At 38.9% G+C, this 19604-nt stretch overlaps 1 protein-coding gene across 2 annotated transcripts in view; it reads left to right on the top strand.

Annotated features, from left to right (window-relative positions):
* Positions 1-17105, top strand: part of LOC106160348 (ankyrin and armadillo repeat-containing protein-like) — a 94680-nt gene extending 77575 nt beyond the window's left edge. The window contains exons 5-6 of one of the 2 annotated variants that reach the window (XR_015334882.1): positions 12341-12553; positions 15260-17105. Coding sequence is in view for 1 of the 2 variants with exons in the window: in XM_087014337.1 (XP_086870463.1) it covers positions 12341-12378 (38 nt within the window). In the remaining variant the exon portion in view is untranslated. Of the gene's footprint in view, positions 1-12340; positions 12773-15259 lie in introns of those variants that run through there. The other variant, XM_087014337.1, reaches the window with a different exon arrangement.
* Positions 17106-19604: the final 2499 nt, after the last annotated feature.

Below are 19604 nucleotides of genomic sequence, written 5' to 3' on the forward strand. Positions count from 1 at the left end.
AAGGATGATTTAGCAGCCTTTTCCAAGATGTCTGTAAATGAATTGCATGCAATGTGCACACCGTCTTTTGTAGCAGGGAAGTTGGAGGGAGCAAATGTCATTCATCATTGTCTCATTTTCTAGGGCCTCTATGAACATTTCCCGTGAGTTTGACTCCCAAATGTAGCGGTCACTGAATCCCTTCACTCGCTGTGTTTGTGCAGACTGTTTTAAACCTGTTATTTGTAATGTCCGATCTAACCCGCAGTGATCTGATAGGTAATCTATCGGATGTACTGTAAAATATTTGATTTTGCTCAAAAGCTCATCACTAACAATAGCGTAATCTACTGTGCTGCAACCCTTTGTGTTGTAACAGGTGAAATATCCTTAAGGGTTGCCTCGTATTCTACCATTTGGAATACATAAGTTTCTGCTAATGCACAGTTCTAGTAGGGTTCTTCCCTGGGGGTTCACCACACTGTCTAGGTTATTTCTAGGCTTTGAGTTCCTGTCACTGATGCGGCTGTCAGGCATAGGTCCAATCATATTGTCATCTTTCACAAAGTCTTGCAACATCCCTGTTATGGCATTAAAATCAACTAACAATCTAACTGAGCCCAGGGCTTTAAACTGTGTAATTTCTTCCTCTAGTATATCAAAATTTGCTTCATCAGATGAAGAAATGCCTGGTTTTATGTATTCTGCACAGAGAAATATATCATTTTGCATTCCGAAATGTTTACCAGTCATCCTAATCCACAACAAGTTCGTACTCCTACCATTACACATCTTGATTGCATCTCGGAACTCTGTCTTATAGTATATCACAATTCCACCTGAAGGTCTACCTCTAGCTTTCTTTTTTCTTCTAACTTTAAGGAAGTGGGCATGTGAGCCAGTAGGCAAGGCGACTTTTGACCTTTCAGTTGAAAAAGTTTCCACATATACAAAAATATCTACTACCCTCTACCGGGGCGAGTGATAGATTTTTTACAGATATTCACAGATATGTCTCTAGATAGATAGAGAAGCAATAAAGGGATTGCTCTGAAACTTGACAGGTACCTTAGAGAAGGTATGGTTCGACAGCTAAGCAACACAGTTTGATATGGGATTCTTGCTCTCAGAGAAAATAGCCAGAAACGGACAGCCATTGCCAGGCAATTCAACATTTATCAGGAATCGTTAGTAAAGTCCTCCAAAGAAATGCTACAACAGGGGCATCTACTCCAATACCTCGACCAGGGTGTCCGATTATCACACCAAGAAGACAGGATCGGCTTCTCTTTAGAGTGCGCCGTGCTGGTCGTACAAACACAACCAGTGTGGCAGAAAAGAGTGGCAGAATGTCATTCAAACGCCCGTCTCTAGGTCCCTCGTGAACAAGAGATTACTGCAAGCCGGTTACTTTGCACGAAGACCAGTACGGAAACCACTGTTAACAGCAGCTCATATACAGCGACGTCTGCAATGGGTTGGGGACCACGTGCGTTTGCAGCCAAAACACTGGAATCAAGTCTTTTACAGTGATGAGGCCAGATATGTTTTTTTTTTTTTTTTTTTTTTTTTTTTTGGGGGGGGGGGGGGTTACGGTCGAATCCGTGTCCGACGAAGTGTACGAGAGGCATAAAACGATGATTGTGTACTGTCTAGGGTGCAAGCAGGGGTTAGTAACGTCTCTGTTTGGGGATCATTTCATGCCGACAGTGATTCATGCGACAGGCAAATATCACTGCGTGGAATGATATCCCCATCCAAACTCTAAAAAAAAACTTGCCACAGGGTATGCCATGTAGGATGAGGGCGCTGCAAGCGGCTGCTGGAAGTCATACCCGCTATTGATGACTTTTCATGATTAACTGTAATGAGTTCTTTTACTGTGTAACATATCACTGTCGGGAGGCTATCATTTTCTTTAATATCTGAGCTTAAAGTAAATACTGACATCAAACTGGTGATATGGTTTTCCGTAGTTAAATCAGCGTAAGAAGTGTTTTGGTTATTTATATAAAAAATCAAAACATTATATAATGCTTTTCCAGAATGTTTTTTGTTGACTGGGACATTATTTTGCATGGAGTTAAAAACACGCATAACGTTACCATAACGTTATCATAATATTATTCTGTACCATAACCAGCATGTAAGCACCTGATAACGTCATGAAAACGTTACTTGTTATCTGGATTACTACTTAAAAGGCATATTTTAAATAATCATGAGTTACTGCAAGGAAGGAAACAAAGTGTTCGAGCAGGCTGCTCCACGTCATCAATAGCTCCACACGTTTACAAGGGGAAGTGTTTAGCCAAATTGTAGAGCCTTGTAATAAACTTGTTATGGGGTCAGATTCCGGTGAAGCTAATCACCTAGCTAAACGTGCAACACTGCTAAAAACGTTAAGCATTTTCTTCTGTGAGAGGCTTGAAAAGCTAAACGTGGTGTTCAACAGCTCCACGCGTTTAGGAGTTCCACACATGTTGCAGCTCCATGTGTTTATCAGCTCCACGCGCTTAGCAGGGGAAGTGCTTAGCCAGTGTGTTTATCTTAGTTTTAATAGCCATCAGTATTGTAACGCGAGGGGTCGGGCCCGAGCGACCGCGACACCCATGCGCGGCGTAGGAACTTGGATGTTTCTTAGGGAAAGTATATCCCTGTCCTTCAGAAATAAAGAGGCAGATTTATGTTTTACTAAATTTTATTAAACGGATAAATCGACCATAAAGTTCTCAAGTCAGTGGTGACTATCACATGACTTATTGTCATAAATGTCTATAAAATTGAGAAGTTGGCGTTGCGCGTAGTGTGAGATGACATCTGAGATGGAGTCGACCTCGATGACGGCACTGCGTTGGATGGCATCGTTAATGGAATCGGGTAGCGTGCGATGACATCAGGCATTTCTAGTGGTAACCATGCGTAGGACGGCCTCGTTGACAGTTCGCGTTAGATGACATCGTTGATGGAATTGGGTAGCGTGCAATGACATCTGGCATCTGTAGTGGTAACCATGCGTAGGACGACCTCGTTGACGGCACCGCGTAGATGGCATCGTTGATGGAATTGGGTAGCGTTCGACGACATCTGGTATCTCTAGTGGTAACTACGCGAAGGACGACCTCGTTGGCGGTTCGCGTTAGATGGCACCGTTGATGGAATTGGGAAGCGTTCGACGACATCTGGTATCTCTGGTGGTAACTACGCGAAGGACGGCCTCGTTGACGGCACCGCGTTGGATGGCATCGTTGATGGACGTCGTTGACCCTCACTTTGTTTCTTCTTGGTATCAGCTGGCTGAATAAGGTATCTGGTGTTCCCAATGGGATAACTAAGGAAACTAAAATAAAAACTACCCCCAAGTCTCATGGAGGATTTCACCGCGCACTTGGACTGGAACATCATCAACAGCACCAAGTTGACGTCTGCGCCGATGGCGCCCCGGACCCGTACGGCCTTTCACCCGAGGATGAGATGTGCACTTCTCTTCGCCATCAAAACCAGCAGCAACCTTGGCCAGGAACCTGTCAACTGCACCCCAAGGTCTTGGCCAGGAACTTGTCAACTGCAGCCAAGGGACCAATTCCTACATGCTGGAACCCCTCCTCACCAGGAAAAACACCTCCATATTCAGTCAGCCAACTGTCCACTTAAAAACTTTATAATTGCTAGGAGCACTTATATTAAAGAGAGGGTGCTGCCCTCTAAAAAAACTCACTGATCTAACTTTGTAAAACCATAGCTAAATAAGCTTGCCAATCACCTTATTTGTTAAAAGCATAAACCACCTGACTTAGGTAACTTAACGAATTCTCTAACCTTAGCACTTTATTAAAGAGAGGGTGCCACTCTCTGAAAAGCTCACAAATCTAACCTTGTATGACCATAGTTACATAAGCTTGCCAGTCGCCTTACTTGATAAAGACATAAACTTGGCGGTATAAGTCCACCCTTCTAATTGGTAACTTAATGAATTCTCTGACCTTAGCACTTTATTAAAGAGAGGGTGCCACTCTCTGAAAAGCTCACAAATCTAACCTAGTATGACCATAGTTAAATAAGCTTGCCAGTCGCCTTACTTGTTTAAAACTCAGAAACTAGTGGTAATTAATCTAACGAGCACATGCCGGTAAATTTTAAATGACCCAAACATTAAAGATAATCGGTTTCCATATAGTAATAACCCCTTAAGGTAACTCGAGATAACTTGTCCTCTTATAGAGATAACCCCTTAAGATAACTTAAGATAACCTACAGAGATAACCTAAGATAAGCTTTGATCTCATAGAGATAACCCATTAAGATAACCTGAGATAACCTATAGAGATAACCTAGGATAACATGTTCTCTTATAGAGATAACCTGTTAAGATAACTTAAGATAATCTATAGAGATAACCTGAGATAACCTTTGATCTTATAGAGATAACCCATGAAGATAACCTAGGATAACCTGTAGAGATAACCTAAGATGACATGTTCTCTTATAGAGATAACCTGTTAAGATAACTTAAGATAACCTATAGAGATAACCTGAGATAACCTTTGATCTTATAGAGATAACCATGAAGATAACCTAGGATAACCTGTAGAGATAACCTAAGATAACTCTTATAGAGATTACCTGTTAAGATAACTTAAGATAACCTATAGAGATAACCTGAGATAACCTTTGATCTTATAGAGATAACCCATTAAGATAACCTAGGATAACCTGTAGAGATAACCTAAGATAACATGTTCTCTTATAGAGATAACCTGTTAAGATAACTTAAGATAACCTATAAAGATAACCTGAGATAACCTTTGATCTCCTAGAGATAGGCCTAACTACAGTAACATAGACGAACAGGTAAAAGAGAAAAAAAAATTAACTGAACATCACTTAATTACTTGCACAGGGAGTGCAAAACAACAGAAGCGGGTAATTAGTGGTGAAAAACGGTTAATAGTAAAAAAAAAGGAGGTCATGGGGAAGCTACGCGAAATATCTAAACAGAGAACGTAACTTCGATCTAGCAACTACTACAAGTTGTACTTACTAAAATTAGATAAAGTTTCATTGAATTCAGTTCCAAACTACATAGAAAATGGCTAATGACAGGCGGGTTACCCCCGCGGGGCCCCCCGTGGGGGCACCCTCTAAATAAAATCTAACTCACTGGTACTATAGGCTGTTGATTCTGTCGAGAGGGGAGTCAGCTTTTCGAAGAACCCACGCTTTGGCTCTGCAGCCCTATTTATAGACTCCGTTACGTCATGCTCGCGCTGCGGTCAAAGGTTGAAGGTCGCGACCTAACAGCATGGCCGCTCTGCATGGAAGTGTCACTAACTTGTGTATTGTAGATTTAGCGCCGTATTTTCATTATTTGGGATTTAAATGAAGAATTAACCTATGGGTTTAGTTGGATAAACTCCAGGACATATGTCTCTAAGGAAAAACGAAGTCTTGGGTAAGATTTAATGTAAAGTTATTGAAGAAAAGTAGATTCCGGTCATAGCAGACGATCGTGCAGCACATGTTTACATTGTTTCTAATGATTTTAAATAGCAAATTCGTGGCTCCTGTGACCCCCTTTGTTACACTGCCCCCACCCTTTTAAAATTGATTCTCCTGAATCAAGAACAAGTACTGTAGGTAGATAAACACTATTTTTTTTTTTCGTGACCTTCAGCACAGATAAGGGGGTAGGTTATTCTGTGATTAGTAAAAAAAAAAAAAAAAAAAAAAACAATTCTGCCAAATTCCTTAATAAATTTGAATAAAATTAAGTGGATGCGGAAACTCTCACTCCTCCCCTTTTAGTGGCCTGGCTGCCTGACCTTTGGACAGCTCGCCTCGCCCTCCACTCTCAGGGGAGCTGAGAGCTTTGAGCAACTTGAGCCAGCCGAGACAGAGTGCCACCGTCTGGGAAGGAATAGGGAGATCCATACATCACACCTGTAATCTTCTACTATTTGCTTGTTAGGAAGGCGACGATAAGGTTGTCGGATCGGAGCTGCATTCCCTGTGTCTATACTGTGTTTAACTACGTCGGTTCTTCCTAAGTCCATGTCCCCTTCTGCGAAGATGTCTTGGAATTCAGTCAGTAGCTGCTTTACGTCTTCTTTTTCTGCTTTACTTAAATGCTTGCAACTTCTACGCCAATATCGTGCAAAAACTCTGGTAAGTCAGGCGTTGCTGGTGACTTGTTCACAGATCTGATCCACGTGCCTGTGGAACAGGGTGGCAGGGATTGTACTTTCTCCACTTCAGTGACTGTTCCTACTGTAGTTCCTTGGTAGAGTGTTATAGGATCCGGGCCCGGATTATAAACTTTAACTGGTAATGGCTCTGTAGACAAGTCGAGGAGTGCCCTGGCCACAAGCAATCCTCTACCTGCAATTTTGTCCGGTCTGGTATTTTCGATGATTCCACTCATACTTCTGCCCGGTTGGTCTGATGAGAACAGCTCACCTTCTACTACCACTTCATGTCCAGGTGGCACTAAAGTGTTATGCTTTACTTTCACAGCAGCAATAAAAGAGGTTGCTTCTTTATTCACGCAAGGGATCTTCTGACCCTCACAGGAGATCTGGAAACCATTAAAGTCAAGAACACTTCCTTTCTGTAATAAAAAGTCAATGCCTAGGATTCCATCATACGGAACTTTTGCCACTATCACCTTCTTCTGGGTTATAGTTTGGCCCACCTGTAAGTCTACCCATGCTTGACCATACACTGGCAGGGGTTTTCCATCAGCCTGGTAAACAACTTCATTTAGATTCTCCAAGGTCGGTCTTCTGTAACTCTCTATGGCTTGGTAACTTTTCAATGAGATGATGGTGTCTGTGGCTCCAGTATCAACTAGTAACGTAACAGGAACACTAAAACTTTTAGCAACAACAAACAAACCCTTATTAACATCTGAAGCCGGAATTCACCCATTATGTACATCACCATCATCTTCATTGGGGACCTTTACTGCTTTCTTGGCCTTGTCTCGGTCCACTGACGTGACCAGGTTCCGTTTCCCGGTGTGGCTCAGTTCTGCAGTCTCTGGCGTAGTGACCTTTGTTTCCACATCGATAGCAAGTGGCTTCTTTTCTGTACCCCTGGTTAACTGTGCGTCTCTCTAGTTCAGCCTTCAACTTCTTCACTTCCTGTTCCAACTGTTTCACTTTTTCATCTTCACAGGGTTCCGCAGATGTCACACGTACTTGTCTTCTCATATGACTTTTCTCTCCTATTCTTTCAGCCTCCAGGAAAGACTCCATTTCTGCAGCGGCTCGTATTGCGTCCTCTAGACTTCTACATTGCGCCTGGAAAATTCTGCTCCTTAGGTCCCTATCGTCCACAGCGTCTTGGAAATGGATTCGTGCCAGCCTATCTTGTGACTCTCTATTCAACTCTGGATACGCCAGGGCTGTCAATCTCTTAATGGCCTGGCCCAATTCTCTCAAGGTTTCGTTAGGCCTCCTCCTCCTATTTCTTAACTCGGCCACGTAAAGCTCTGCTCCACGTCCAGGTCCAAACCGTTGAGCTAGAAGATGAACTAACTGGCGGTATGAGACCATTCTTCCATCTTCCTGTGCGTCACTCAACGTCACCTGAGCAGTTCCTCGTAGGCTGGCTGCTAGAAAGCTCGCTTTCTCCTCCTCATCCCAGCCATTTATTCTGGCACAGCTCTCAAAGTGACAGTAATAATCGGCCCATGGTGTATTTCCTTCATAGCGGTCAGGGACATAGCTGGGCCTTCTTCCATAGTTTAGGCCGGACCCTGATCTCGGTAGACCCGGGGACGCTAGAAATCGCCTCATAACCTGGGGACTCTCCTCTGTCACCACTTCATCTTCAGCTATGGTGCTGGCACTGGACCCCACTGGTGCTCCTTCCCGTGGAGTGGCTTTTCTCAGGTTTAGGATTACTTCTGATTCTCTAGACTCGCTCGCCATATCTGCATCCTCGCGCTTCCCATTGGTCGCCATCTTCCTCTTAAACAATGAAATCTAAATGGTCATTAGTTTTGCCAAAAGTTGAAATAAATCTAGCCTCAATTCTGGGAGTGATTTTCTGAAGGACTTTCCCACTGTTTTTCTGAAAGACGATCCCACCGCTGCCACCATTGTAACGCGAGGGGTCGGGCCCGAGCGACCGCGACACCCATGCGCGGCGTAGGAACTTGGATGTTTCTTAGGGAAAGTATATCCCTGTCCTTTAGAAATAAAGAGGCAGATTTTTGTTTTACTAAATTTTATTAAACGGATAAATCGACCATAAAATTCTCAAGTCAGTGGTGACTATCACATGACTTATTGTCATAAATGTCTATAAAATTGAGAAGTTGGCGTTGCGCGTAGTGTGAGATGACATCTGAGATGGAGTCGACCTCGTTGACGGCACTGCGTTGGATGGCATCGTTAATGGAATCGGGTAGCGTGCGATGACATCAGGCATTTCTAGTGGTAACCATGCGTAGGACGGCCTCGTTGACAGTTCGCGTTAGATGACATCGTTGATGGAATTGGGTAGCGTGCAATGACATCTGGCATCTGTAGTGGTAACCATGCGTAGGACGACCTCGTTGACGGCACCGCGTAGATGGCATCGTTGATGGAATTGGGTAGCGTTCGACGACATCTGGTATCTCTAGTGGTAACTACGCGAAGGACGACCTCGTTGGCGGTTCGCGTTAGATGGCACCGTTGATGGAATTGGGAAGCGTTCGACGACATCTGGTATCTCTGGTGGTAACTACGCGAAGGACGGCCTCGTTGACGGCACCGCGTTGGATGGCATCGTTGATGGACGTCGTTGACCCTCACTTTGTTTCTTCTTGGTATCAGCTGGCTGAATAAGGTATCTGGTGTTCCCAATGGGATAACTAAGGAAACTAAAATAAAAACTACCCCCAAGTCTCATGGAGGATTTCACCGCGCACTTGGACTGGAACATCATCAACAGCACCAAGTTGACGTCTGCGCCGATGGCGCCCCGGACCCGTACGGCCTTTCACCCGAGGATGAGATGTGCACTTCTCTTCGCCATCAAAACCAGCAGCAACCTTGGCCAGGAACCTGTCAACTGCACCCCAAGGTCTTGGCCAGGAACTTGTCAACTGCAGCCAAGGGACCAATTCCTACATGCTGGAACCCCTCCTCACCAGGAAAAACACCTCCATATTCAGTCAGCCAACTGTCCACTTAAAAACTTAATAATTGCTAGGAGCACTTATATTAAAGAGAGGGTGCTGCCCTCTAAAAAAACTCACTGATCTAACTTTGTAAAACCATAGCTAAATAAGCTTGCCAATCACCTTATTTGTTAAAAGCATAAACCACCTGACTTAGGTAACTTAACGAATTCTCTAACCTTAGCACTTTATTAAAGAGAGGGTGCCACTCTCTGAAAAGCTCACAAATCTAACCTTGTATGACCATAGTTACATAAGCTTGCCAGTCGCCTTACTTGATAAAGACATAAACTTGGCGGTATAAGTCCACCCTTCTAATTAGGTAACTTAATGAATTCTCTGACCTTAGCACTTTATTAAAGAGAGGGTGCCACTCTCTGAAAAGCTCACAAATCTAACCTAGTATGACCATAGTTAAATAAGCTTGCCAGTCGCCTTACTTGTTTAAAACTCAGAAACTAGTGGTAATTAATCTAACGAGCACATGCCGGTAAATTTTAAATGACCCAAACATTAAAGATAATCGGTTTCCATATAGTAATAACCCCTTAAGGTAACTCGAGATAACTTGTCCTCTTATAGAGATAACCCCTTAAGATAACTTAAGATAACCTACAGAGATAACCTAAGATAAGCTTTGATCTCATAGAGATAACCCATTAAGATAACCTGAGATAACCTATAGAGATAACCTAGGATAACATGTTCTCTTATAGAGATAACCTGTTAAGATAACTTAAGATAATCTATAGAGATAACCTGAGATAACCTTTGATCTTATAGAGATAACCCATGAAGATAACCTAGGATAACCTGTAGAGATAACCTAAGATAACATGTTCTCTTATAGAGATAACCTGTTAAATAACTTAAGATAACCTATAGAGATAACCTGAGATAACCTTTGATCTTATAGAGATAACCATGAAGATAACCTAGGATAACCTGTAGAGATAACCTAAGATAACTCTTATAGAGATTACCTGTTAAGATAACTTAAGATAACCTATAGAGATAACCTGAGATAACCTTTGATCTTATAGAGATAACCCATTAAGATAACCTAGGATAACCTGTAGAGATAACCTAAGATAACATGTTCTCTTATAGAGATTACCTGTTAAGATAACTTAAGATAACCTACAGAGATAACCTAAGATAAGCTTTGATCTCATAGAGATAACCCATTAAGATAACCTGAGATAACCTATAGAGATAACCTAGGATAACATGTTCTCTTATAGAGATAACCTGTTAAGATAACTTAAGATAATCTATAGAGATAACCTGAGATAACCTTTGATCTTATAGAGATAACCCATGAAGATAACCTAGGATAACCTGTAGAGATAACCTAAGATAACTCTTATAGAGATTACCTGTTAAGATAACTTAAGATAACCTATAGAGATAACCTGAGATAACCTTTGATCTTATAGAGATAACCCATTAAGATAACTTAGGATAACCAGTAGAGATAACCTAAGATAACATGTTCTCTTATAGAGATAACCTGTTAAGATAACTTAAGATAACCTATAAAGATAACCTGAGATAACCTTTGATCTCCTAGAGATAGGCCTAACTACAGTAACATAGACGAACAGGTAAAAGAGAAAAAAAAAAAAAAAAACTGAACATCACTTAATTACTTGCACAGGGAGTGCAAAACAACAGAAGCGGGTAATTAGTGGTGAAAAACGGTTAATAGTAAAAAAAAGGAGGTCATGGGGAAGCTACGCGAAATATCTAAACAGAGAACGTAACTTCGATCTAGCAACTACTACAAGTTGTACTTACTAAAATTAGATAAAGTTTCATTGAATTCAGTTCCAAACTACATAGAAAATGGCTAATGACAGGCGGGTTACCCCCGCGGGGCCCCCCGTGGGGGCACCCTCTAAATAAAATCTAACTCACTGGTACTATAGGCTGTTGATTCTGTCGAGAGGGGAGTCAGCTTTTCGAAGAACCCACGCTTTGGCTCTGCAGCCCTATTTATAGACTCCGTTACGTCATGCTCGCGCTGCGGTCAAAGGTTGAAGGTCGCGACCTAACAGCATGGCCGCTCTGCATGGAAGTGTCACTAACTTGTGTATTGTAGATTTAGCGCCGTATTTTCATTATTTGGGATTTAAATGAAGAATTAACCTATGGGTTTAGTTGGATAAACTCCAGGACATATGTCTCTAAGGAAAAACGAAGTCTTGGGTAAGATTTAATGTAAAGTTATTGAAGAAAAGTAGATTCCGGTCATAGCAGACGATCGTGCAGCACATGTTTACATTGTTTCTAATGATTTTAAATAGCAGATTCGTGGCTCCTGTGACCCCCTTTGTTACAGTATTCTTGTTTAAATCATTTATTAATTTAATCTGACTGCCTCTATATATTTATCAAACTCTTCTTGGATTGCAAGATATATAATAATAATAATAATAATAATAATAATAATAATAATAATAATAATGAATTGTTATATGTATACATACATAAATATAAAGTGAAGACATGTTTTATTTGAGTTTATCAAGGTTAGACATGGACGTAAACCTAGAAAGGGGTACGAGTTTATCAAGTTTAAAAGTAGGTGTAAACTTTAGGAAGGGTACAAGTTTATCAAGAAGCAGTGTAGGTGTCTGCAATCTTAAAATCTCAAGATGAAGTCGCCGCTTCCCCCTGATACACGTGTACATTTGACAGAGCATATAAAAAAACCCCAAAATATCCCCTTTAACCCCAAACCCGCAAAATGTCAGCAAATGTCTTAATATAAAGACACATTTAGAGGGATTCACAATAAAAGCGGCCGTCATCGGCCAAATTTCGAACATACTTGTGTTTGTCACTTTAATGCTTTTTTCTATTCTTCTGACACCACATTGAACCTGTTTTAATCAAGGAGACATATAAAGCTGTTACCGCTAAGATATTCTTTCTTGTTTATATTTATCAACTACCGTTTACACCCATCACATAGTTTAATTAGTGTCTCTTGAAGAGGAACCACCAACTCAAGTTTCTCTGAAGTTTGCCTTTTGAAATTTAAGTTGAAATCAAACGGTGCATTTTCAGCCTAGCTTGTGGCCTTATAAGTTACTGCAATATTGAAATTGCTAGATATGGTAGGTCCCACTCCCTGTCTGTCTATGGTATGATTTTATCCTTTAAGATCATCATATATTTCAGGTTCAGGTACTGAAGAAAGGAAGCGTTGTGTAGTCTGACCACGAGCAGACTTACAGCCTGTTAGCAGAGCAGTAAGACAGTATAGATCCCTATCATCGTGACCAAATTCGTAAGAATCGAGTTGCCTTGACGCTAGAGATGGTGCCTGACCCAGATGTAGATTATCTGTACAAGGAGGAAGTTTTTACTGAAAACATGATTGAAGGAATAAGGGTAATAGAATATGAGGTCCCTTTTAACATTGAGCGGAACACTTTGCTGTACATCAACAAGTTTGACTGGTCGCTGACACTGACAATTTATTAAGCCTATGCATATATTAAATTTTTGAGAATCCATTACCGTTTTATAGCGTCAGAGTGTTAAAATGATTAAAACATACAATAACACTACAGTGGTTGTACTGCAATTCACACGTTCGCTTGCTATACGGTTCACTAGGGGTTAAATCCCTATACTCCCCCGCACCGAACTCCCTCACACCAATACTTACCCGCAGCATTTTTTTTTTTATTATTAGAAATGCGACGCCAAAACAAAATTTTAGATTAAAAACTTTTCTGTAATATGTTTTTTTTTTCAAAAGTGGGCAAACATATAGGGACCCAAAAGTGACAAATTTTATTCGGAATATTGTAGAAAAATAAGGAAACAGATACTTAAATCGGTCTGCCTCGTAACTTAGAACATAGTCGACCTTTCATGACAAACTTTGTGTGCAGATCGGCTTTATAATTTACACAAATCTGTGCAAATCTGTAAATCTGTGCAGAGAAATATAGTGATTTAAAACTTATATATATATACAGCATCGCAATATAGTCCAAGAATTTGGTGCAGAAAAAAAGGTTGAATTGTGCATTTTTACCTACGCCATACCCTGAGTGTCAGAGCAACGTAAAAGCTAGCTTGTTAAATATACCTTGTGATGGAGTCGCCTGGTATTGCTACTATGGGTTATATATGAAATCAAGATCGAGCTGGCAATACCGGAATCTAGAACCTAGGGTACTACGCCACAAATACCCGTTCAAATTAAATCTTCAAGTATATCGTCCTGTAATAGCTTAAGATATTATTTTATGCTTAGACAAAACTATGGTATGAATGAAGTATCAATATTTGCTTCTTTATGTGTATAGAAATCCAAAATAGCCTCCAAAAGTAGGAAAAAACAGTCCACTTACGGCTGAAATATGGTGAATTCACAATTTACTAAAAACTACAAGCATAAAAATTGATATGCTTGTAAAAATAGGATTCTTAGCAATTTCGGATATAGGGGCATGTCTGAAAACTCTAATATGGCCATCAAACATTTCTTTAGAAAAAAATCAACTTCGTATTCTTATAATAGTCTTTTTTTCTATATTTTTGGTTTGGAATCACCTCATTATAAATGATTTATCAAAAACTGCTCCTTTAGTTATAATGAAATCTAAATTGACTGTAAAAAGTGAAACGGGACTCCTTTCGGTCAAAGTACATCCATCACATGGAGCAATTATATAGTTGCCACAGGATATGACAAATGTCAAGATATTTTTACAAATTAGATTTTAATTTAAAGTTAAATTATTTTGGTGAGTAGTTGTCGCACATTTGAGAAATATATGGGAAATTAGTAATTGGACAATTTTTTCAACAGAAGATAACGACTTGGTAGACCGAAATTGCAAGAATATATGCTTACCATTTACTTGTTTTCATTTTTGATTTGCAAGGGATTTGAATGTCAAATATTTTTTTTACATTTCTACTTATTTGGTTAAGTAATTGTCATTCATTCTTATATTTGCCTTTTTGAGGCTAGGTTACTTTGGTTCTTCTTTCACATTTTAAGGATTTTTATATGATAGTAGTTTGTTTATAAAGGGAAAGTCGCCCTTGAATGCCATCAAAGTTGATACGCTAACTGAGAATTGATCTTAATGAAAATCTAGGGCAAAGGGCAAAACTACTTATGTTGGTTTAGCAAAAAAGGGACTGTTTCAGTAAATAGATAATAAATGTAACATGCGTGGTGTTTTTACAAGGTCTGTAGGTCTTAACAAGGCTTCTGCTCAAGTAGGAATATGATGATCATACAAGAAGTTGCAAAGTCCAAATGCCTATTAACGAGTGATTATGTTTTAATACAATACAATAAAATGCAATACAATGCATGTGGCCCATGGGCTTTTGAGTGCCATTTTGGAATTTTTAAACATTAAGGAGCAGATATTGATACTATATACAAACCATGGTATTTTCTAACCATCAATTGACATTGGAAGTCATTAAAAGACCATATGAATAGCTTTCACCTTCAAAGGGGCATATTAAAATTGACTGCAAAATTTTTCAGACATGTCCTTATACCAAACTTGCTAAGAATCATGTTCTCCACAACTGTGCCAATTTTTATGTTTGTATTTTTAAGTGCATGATGAATTCACCATACTGCTACATATTTTACTTTTGGAGGCCATTTTGTATTTCTTAACATCTAAACAAGCAGGTATTGATAATTCATTCATAGCATAGTATTTTCTTACTATAAATGGTATTTTAAACCATTATAAGACTATATATTAGAAGTTTTAATTTAAAAGGGTAGTTAATTGTAGAAGGTATAAAAGTGTTTTGAAGACAAGTATCCGAAATCAAATTTCAGCATTTTCACTGTCCGATCTGATTTTTTGAAAGCTAACGTTTGGGGCTCCCAAGAAGTTTTTATTTTACATTTACCGAATTGCAGACCATTACAATCTTGGTTTAATAAAATGTCTTCAGTGTAAAGATGCTGCCGTAGATAAGGTGTAAAAACATCGGTGTATTGCTCTAAAAAATGTTAAATGTGTAAAACATCGGAATTGCATATAATTGCATACGGTAGTTGGCCAGGTCTTATTTTTCAACGTCTGCCATTTATTACAGATGCCGTGCCACATGACCATGACAAACTGAGGAAGGATACCATTGATGATATTCAAAAGAGGATGCATTGAGCTCATTGCCAGCACCAACAAGGAGTGACAGGTTCAAAACTGTGCAAGGGTACGCAGCCACAGGTTTACAAGAAATTCAATATGAGCGCAGTAAAATTAGTTCAGGTGATGTGTCTTTGCTTGGTGGCATAAGTTATCTGTATTAATCTGGAATAAGAGATCACTATCAGGGTATTAGCAGGCTTATTGATGAAGGAGCCGATGTCAATTCACAAGACAAAGAGGATATAAATAGTATACATTTAGACGCAGAAAACGGCAGCATTAAAGTTGTCACATATCTAATTGATAAAGGATTGATCTTTATGTTTGAGACAGGGAAAGTAGAAGTAGGATATATTTGGCACTAGAGAACCGTCATGGTGATATTGCCACCAAGCTGTTTGATGCAGTTGCAGAACTGCCAGGGGAAGGATATCTATATCCCAGTGAAATTAATTAAGGTGAAAGCACATGCTTTGGTGAAGATGTATAGTAGTATTTGTGGAATGTCTTTATCTTACATAACCAATGAAAAAAGAATAGAATGGTGTATTTTGCGGTAACATGCAATAACAAAATTAAAAAGCCGGAATTTCCCGATATACTGGAAGGTTATACCATTCTTGTCTGGGGAGGCTCAGTCGGTGGTAATGGGGAGCAACCGGATGCAGGCGAGTCACGTGAACTTTCTGTCGGCTGTTGTATAGGTTTAAGGGACACTTTTGGAAGCCTTAGAAGCCTTGGTTATATAATTATAACCAATTTTATTTTAAGCTACCTACTGGGTCTAATTTCAACGAGCGCCATTGCTACTGTTAGCCACCCACTAGATCTATATGCCGTTATTGAGCAACTTGGTTTGGGAGAAAGTTCTAGATTATTTATAAATTTAAAGAAAATCATGAACACAAAAGAAAGTTCTAGAATATTGTGAGAAGTAATGCTCGGTCTCGTTCACAGAATAATCTAGAATGCGTTTGGTGTGCACGTATTGGTGTATCAGATGTTTGGCAAGTGGATTTCTGAGTATACATAGGGATGAGTGCGTGTTGTTATTGTATGAGTGGTATTATTAAACTAAGAAGGCATTGTGTCAAGCAAACAGTATATAGTTTGCATAGCATTTGATATCACCTATTGATCTTAATAGGACCGGTCTGCACTTAGTAATATGATAACGAGTGGATTCTTATCAATGCAGGTATACCCCCAAGTAATCACAGCAACAACACAGTTGACATGCCTTGAATTTATTTACGTTAATTTCAAAGACTCTAGGTACCACATACATTGGTACTGTATGCATTATAGGCCTATATCTGATTACTGTGATCTACTCTTGAATTAATTTTAACTGATCACCACCAAAAACAATAAAGCATGCACTCTGTAGGAAAATGCTGAGTGACGAAGCTGGAATATCCTAATGACATAATATCTATCTATTTTACTGTTCTGGAATAATCTCTCTTTTTTGTACGGAAACGCTGAGTAACGGACCTGTAGCAAGTTCGAGAATATTCTATAAAGAAGTTCAGTCTTTGCATATTAATAATAAGACACGTCTGAGTAGCATTTGTTTCTCAAGCGGATTTGCAAATATGCAGAGTAACTAAGTCTCTGGTGAACATGCGTCTGTCAAGTTGATTTGCAAATATACATAATTATTGAGTGTTTAGGGGAAATAACTACTGTATTTGAATGGACAGAGAGCAACCTACTATACTGCTAATTGACAATAATAAATGTTAATATGGTTATTTCCAGCTACTAGCTATTATTTTGCTTGAATTAACGTATTTAATATATAAATCCTAAAGACTTTTTTTGATCTACAAGCTTGAAAACTCGTATTTATAAAACTTGGCATGATGAAATGCCCTAGTACACTAACATATTGTTAAATTGTATACCATTAGTAAAACCTCTAAGAACTTCTTAAGTTTTCCCACAAGAACAGTTCACTAAATAATATATACAGCATTTTCCAAAAACTTTTGTGTAAATGCTCTTTAGTACTTTGGTGTTACACGTCCACACAAATGTCAAGTTTTCGCCCAAAAAACATTCAAATGTATAGTTATAATAATAAGGTCCTTTGCTATAAGAGTAAAAAAAATCCAGTCCCGTTTTCATTGAAGTAAAATTATGCATGCAGGGTAAGTCCTTATTTGACTATGTGGCAATGTGTTCAATGCAAATACTCATCGAAAACAAGCACTTGGAAACGGAACAGTTATTAGTAAGCAATCCAATAGTTTTGTGTTCATCTTCAATACTCAACATACACATTTCTGCGTTGATCAATTTTTATAACCGCGTCATATTCAGCTATACTACCAAGATGGAATTATCAATCACTTGTCCGAATTCTAGATTGATGTTGAGCGAACCCTGCATCGTTGGCGTACTATAATTTTCAGTTTTTATCTGATGTCAAGCCAAAGTCAAACAGAGTGAACATTTCAAAAACCTCTGTTTGATCTATGTTAATATCTTGTTCACTGCTATCTGCGCTAACTGATGATAAAAGGTTGAAATAGCATTTAATGTAGCCTAAACCACCAGTGACCCCAAATTCTAGATTGTGTGGAGTAAAAGCTATTTGCTCCCCTACCACAGTTAGACGCAGCTGTCGCAAGTCGCAGTGTTTTAATTTAAATAATCACCATTGAAGGCAACGCCATCTAACATTCCTAAAACGATGTGCTTTGACATTGTTTGTTTTTCCGATAGATGAAAGGTCACCGTGGATTTTGCTTATGAGATCAATGACCTTGTCATTTAACAAATCTTCACTCGATTTACCCTTGCCTCTAGATCTTAATTTTTTTAGACGCTATACACATTGTCTTTCTTTATGACCTGAATCAATTCAGGTTAATACAAGATTCCCTCTATCTCTTCTTCTTTGTAATCTGCCACCTTTTAGACTGGTGGTGACCTGTTTAAAATTTGCGTTATCGTAAACAACTCTTGCATCTAACCCTGCTCGTAGCCTTTGACAAAGATAGTTCTACCCTTGCTCAACCTTTACGGTGTTTCCTACCTTGAATTTAAACTTTGTTGTTTTTATGTACAGACACAGATGTGTACAGAATTGATAAATATTTATAATACGCAGGTCAAGTTCGAAAATCAGCATGATCGGGTCACTTGTAGGGAAGTTATGCTGTTTTTTCACTTTTTTCAGCATATATGCAGCACCGATAACACGATAAGTGGAAAACCATTTTACTTTTTGGCTTAAAAATTACAAAACTGATGAATATTCACAATATGCAAGTCAAGTTCGAAAATCAGCATGATCGGGCCATATTTGTGGAAGTTATGCTATTTTTTCACTTTTTTCAGCGTAAATGCAACACCGATAACACGATAAGTGAAAAACCGTTTTACCTTTTGGCTTGAAACTTACAGAACTGATGAATATTCTTAATACGCAGGTCAAGTTCGAAAATCAGCATGATCGGGCCATGTTTGTGGAAGTTATGCCATTTTTTTCATTTTTTTCAGCATAAATGCAACACCGATAACACGATAAGCGAAAAATTGATTTACTTTTTGGCTTATAAGTTTCTGAAATGATGAATATTCATAATGCGCAGGTCAAGTTCGAAAATCAGTCTGATCGGGCCATTTTTATGGAAGTTATGCTGTTTTTTCACTATTTCAGCATATGTGCAACACCGATAACACATTTCAAGGAAAATCAATTGGCCAATCGTCTTGAAATTCACAGGGGTGATCAGATTTACTAAAATACAGATGAGGTTCGAAAATAAGCTTGATCGGTTCAGTTTTGGTGAAATTGTGCCTTTTTTTGTATATAAGTCTTTTTTCCTCTGATTTAATTCTTAGGCATGTTAACAATCTCATTTGTGAACTAATTAGTAATGTAAAGGTGTTCTTTTGACATTTTCTGCATCTTAACAATATTGTTAGTTGATTATATAAAAATGATGGTAAACCTGTTATTGTGCATTTTGTAATAAAGTGTCAAAAATGGAAATAAACTCATATCTTTACAGTTTGTCAGATTCAATCATTCACCATGTTCAGAATCTCAGAATGGAACAAATTGGACATTTAAAATTGTTCTATTGATATTTTTCCTATATCAACAACTTTCTTAGTTGATCATTTAAAAACAACAGTAAATTGATTATTTTGATATATGTAAAAAAAGTGTTGAAAGTGGAAAGAAATTCATTTCAGTACAGTTATCTCTTGTGTACATTTTGGCATTTTGAAGTTGTGACTCTGAACTTCCATGGCCATGAAGACCCTTC

This window comes from Lingula anatina, chromosome 5 (genome assembly GCF_051362555.1).
Source record: "Lingula anatina isolate TDL-2025a chromosome 5, LinAna3.0, whole genome shotgun sequence".
Taxonomy (NCBI): Eukaryota; Metazoa; Brachiopoda; class Lingulata; order Lingulida; family Lingulidae; genus Lingula; species Lingula anatina.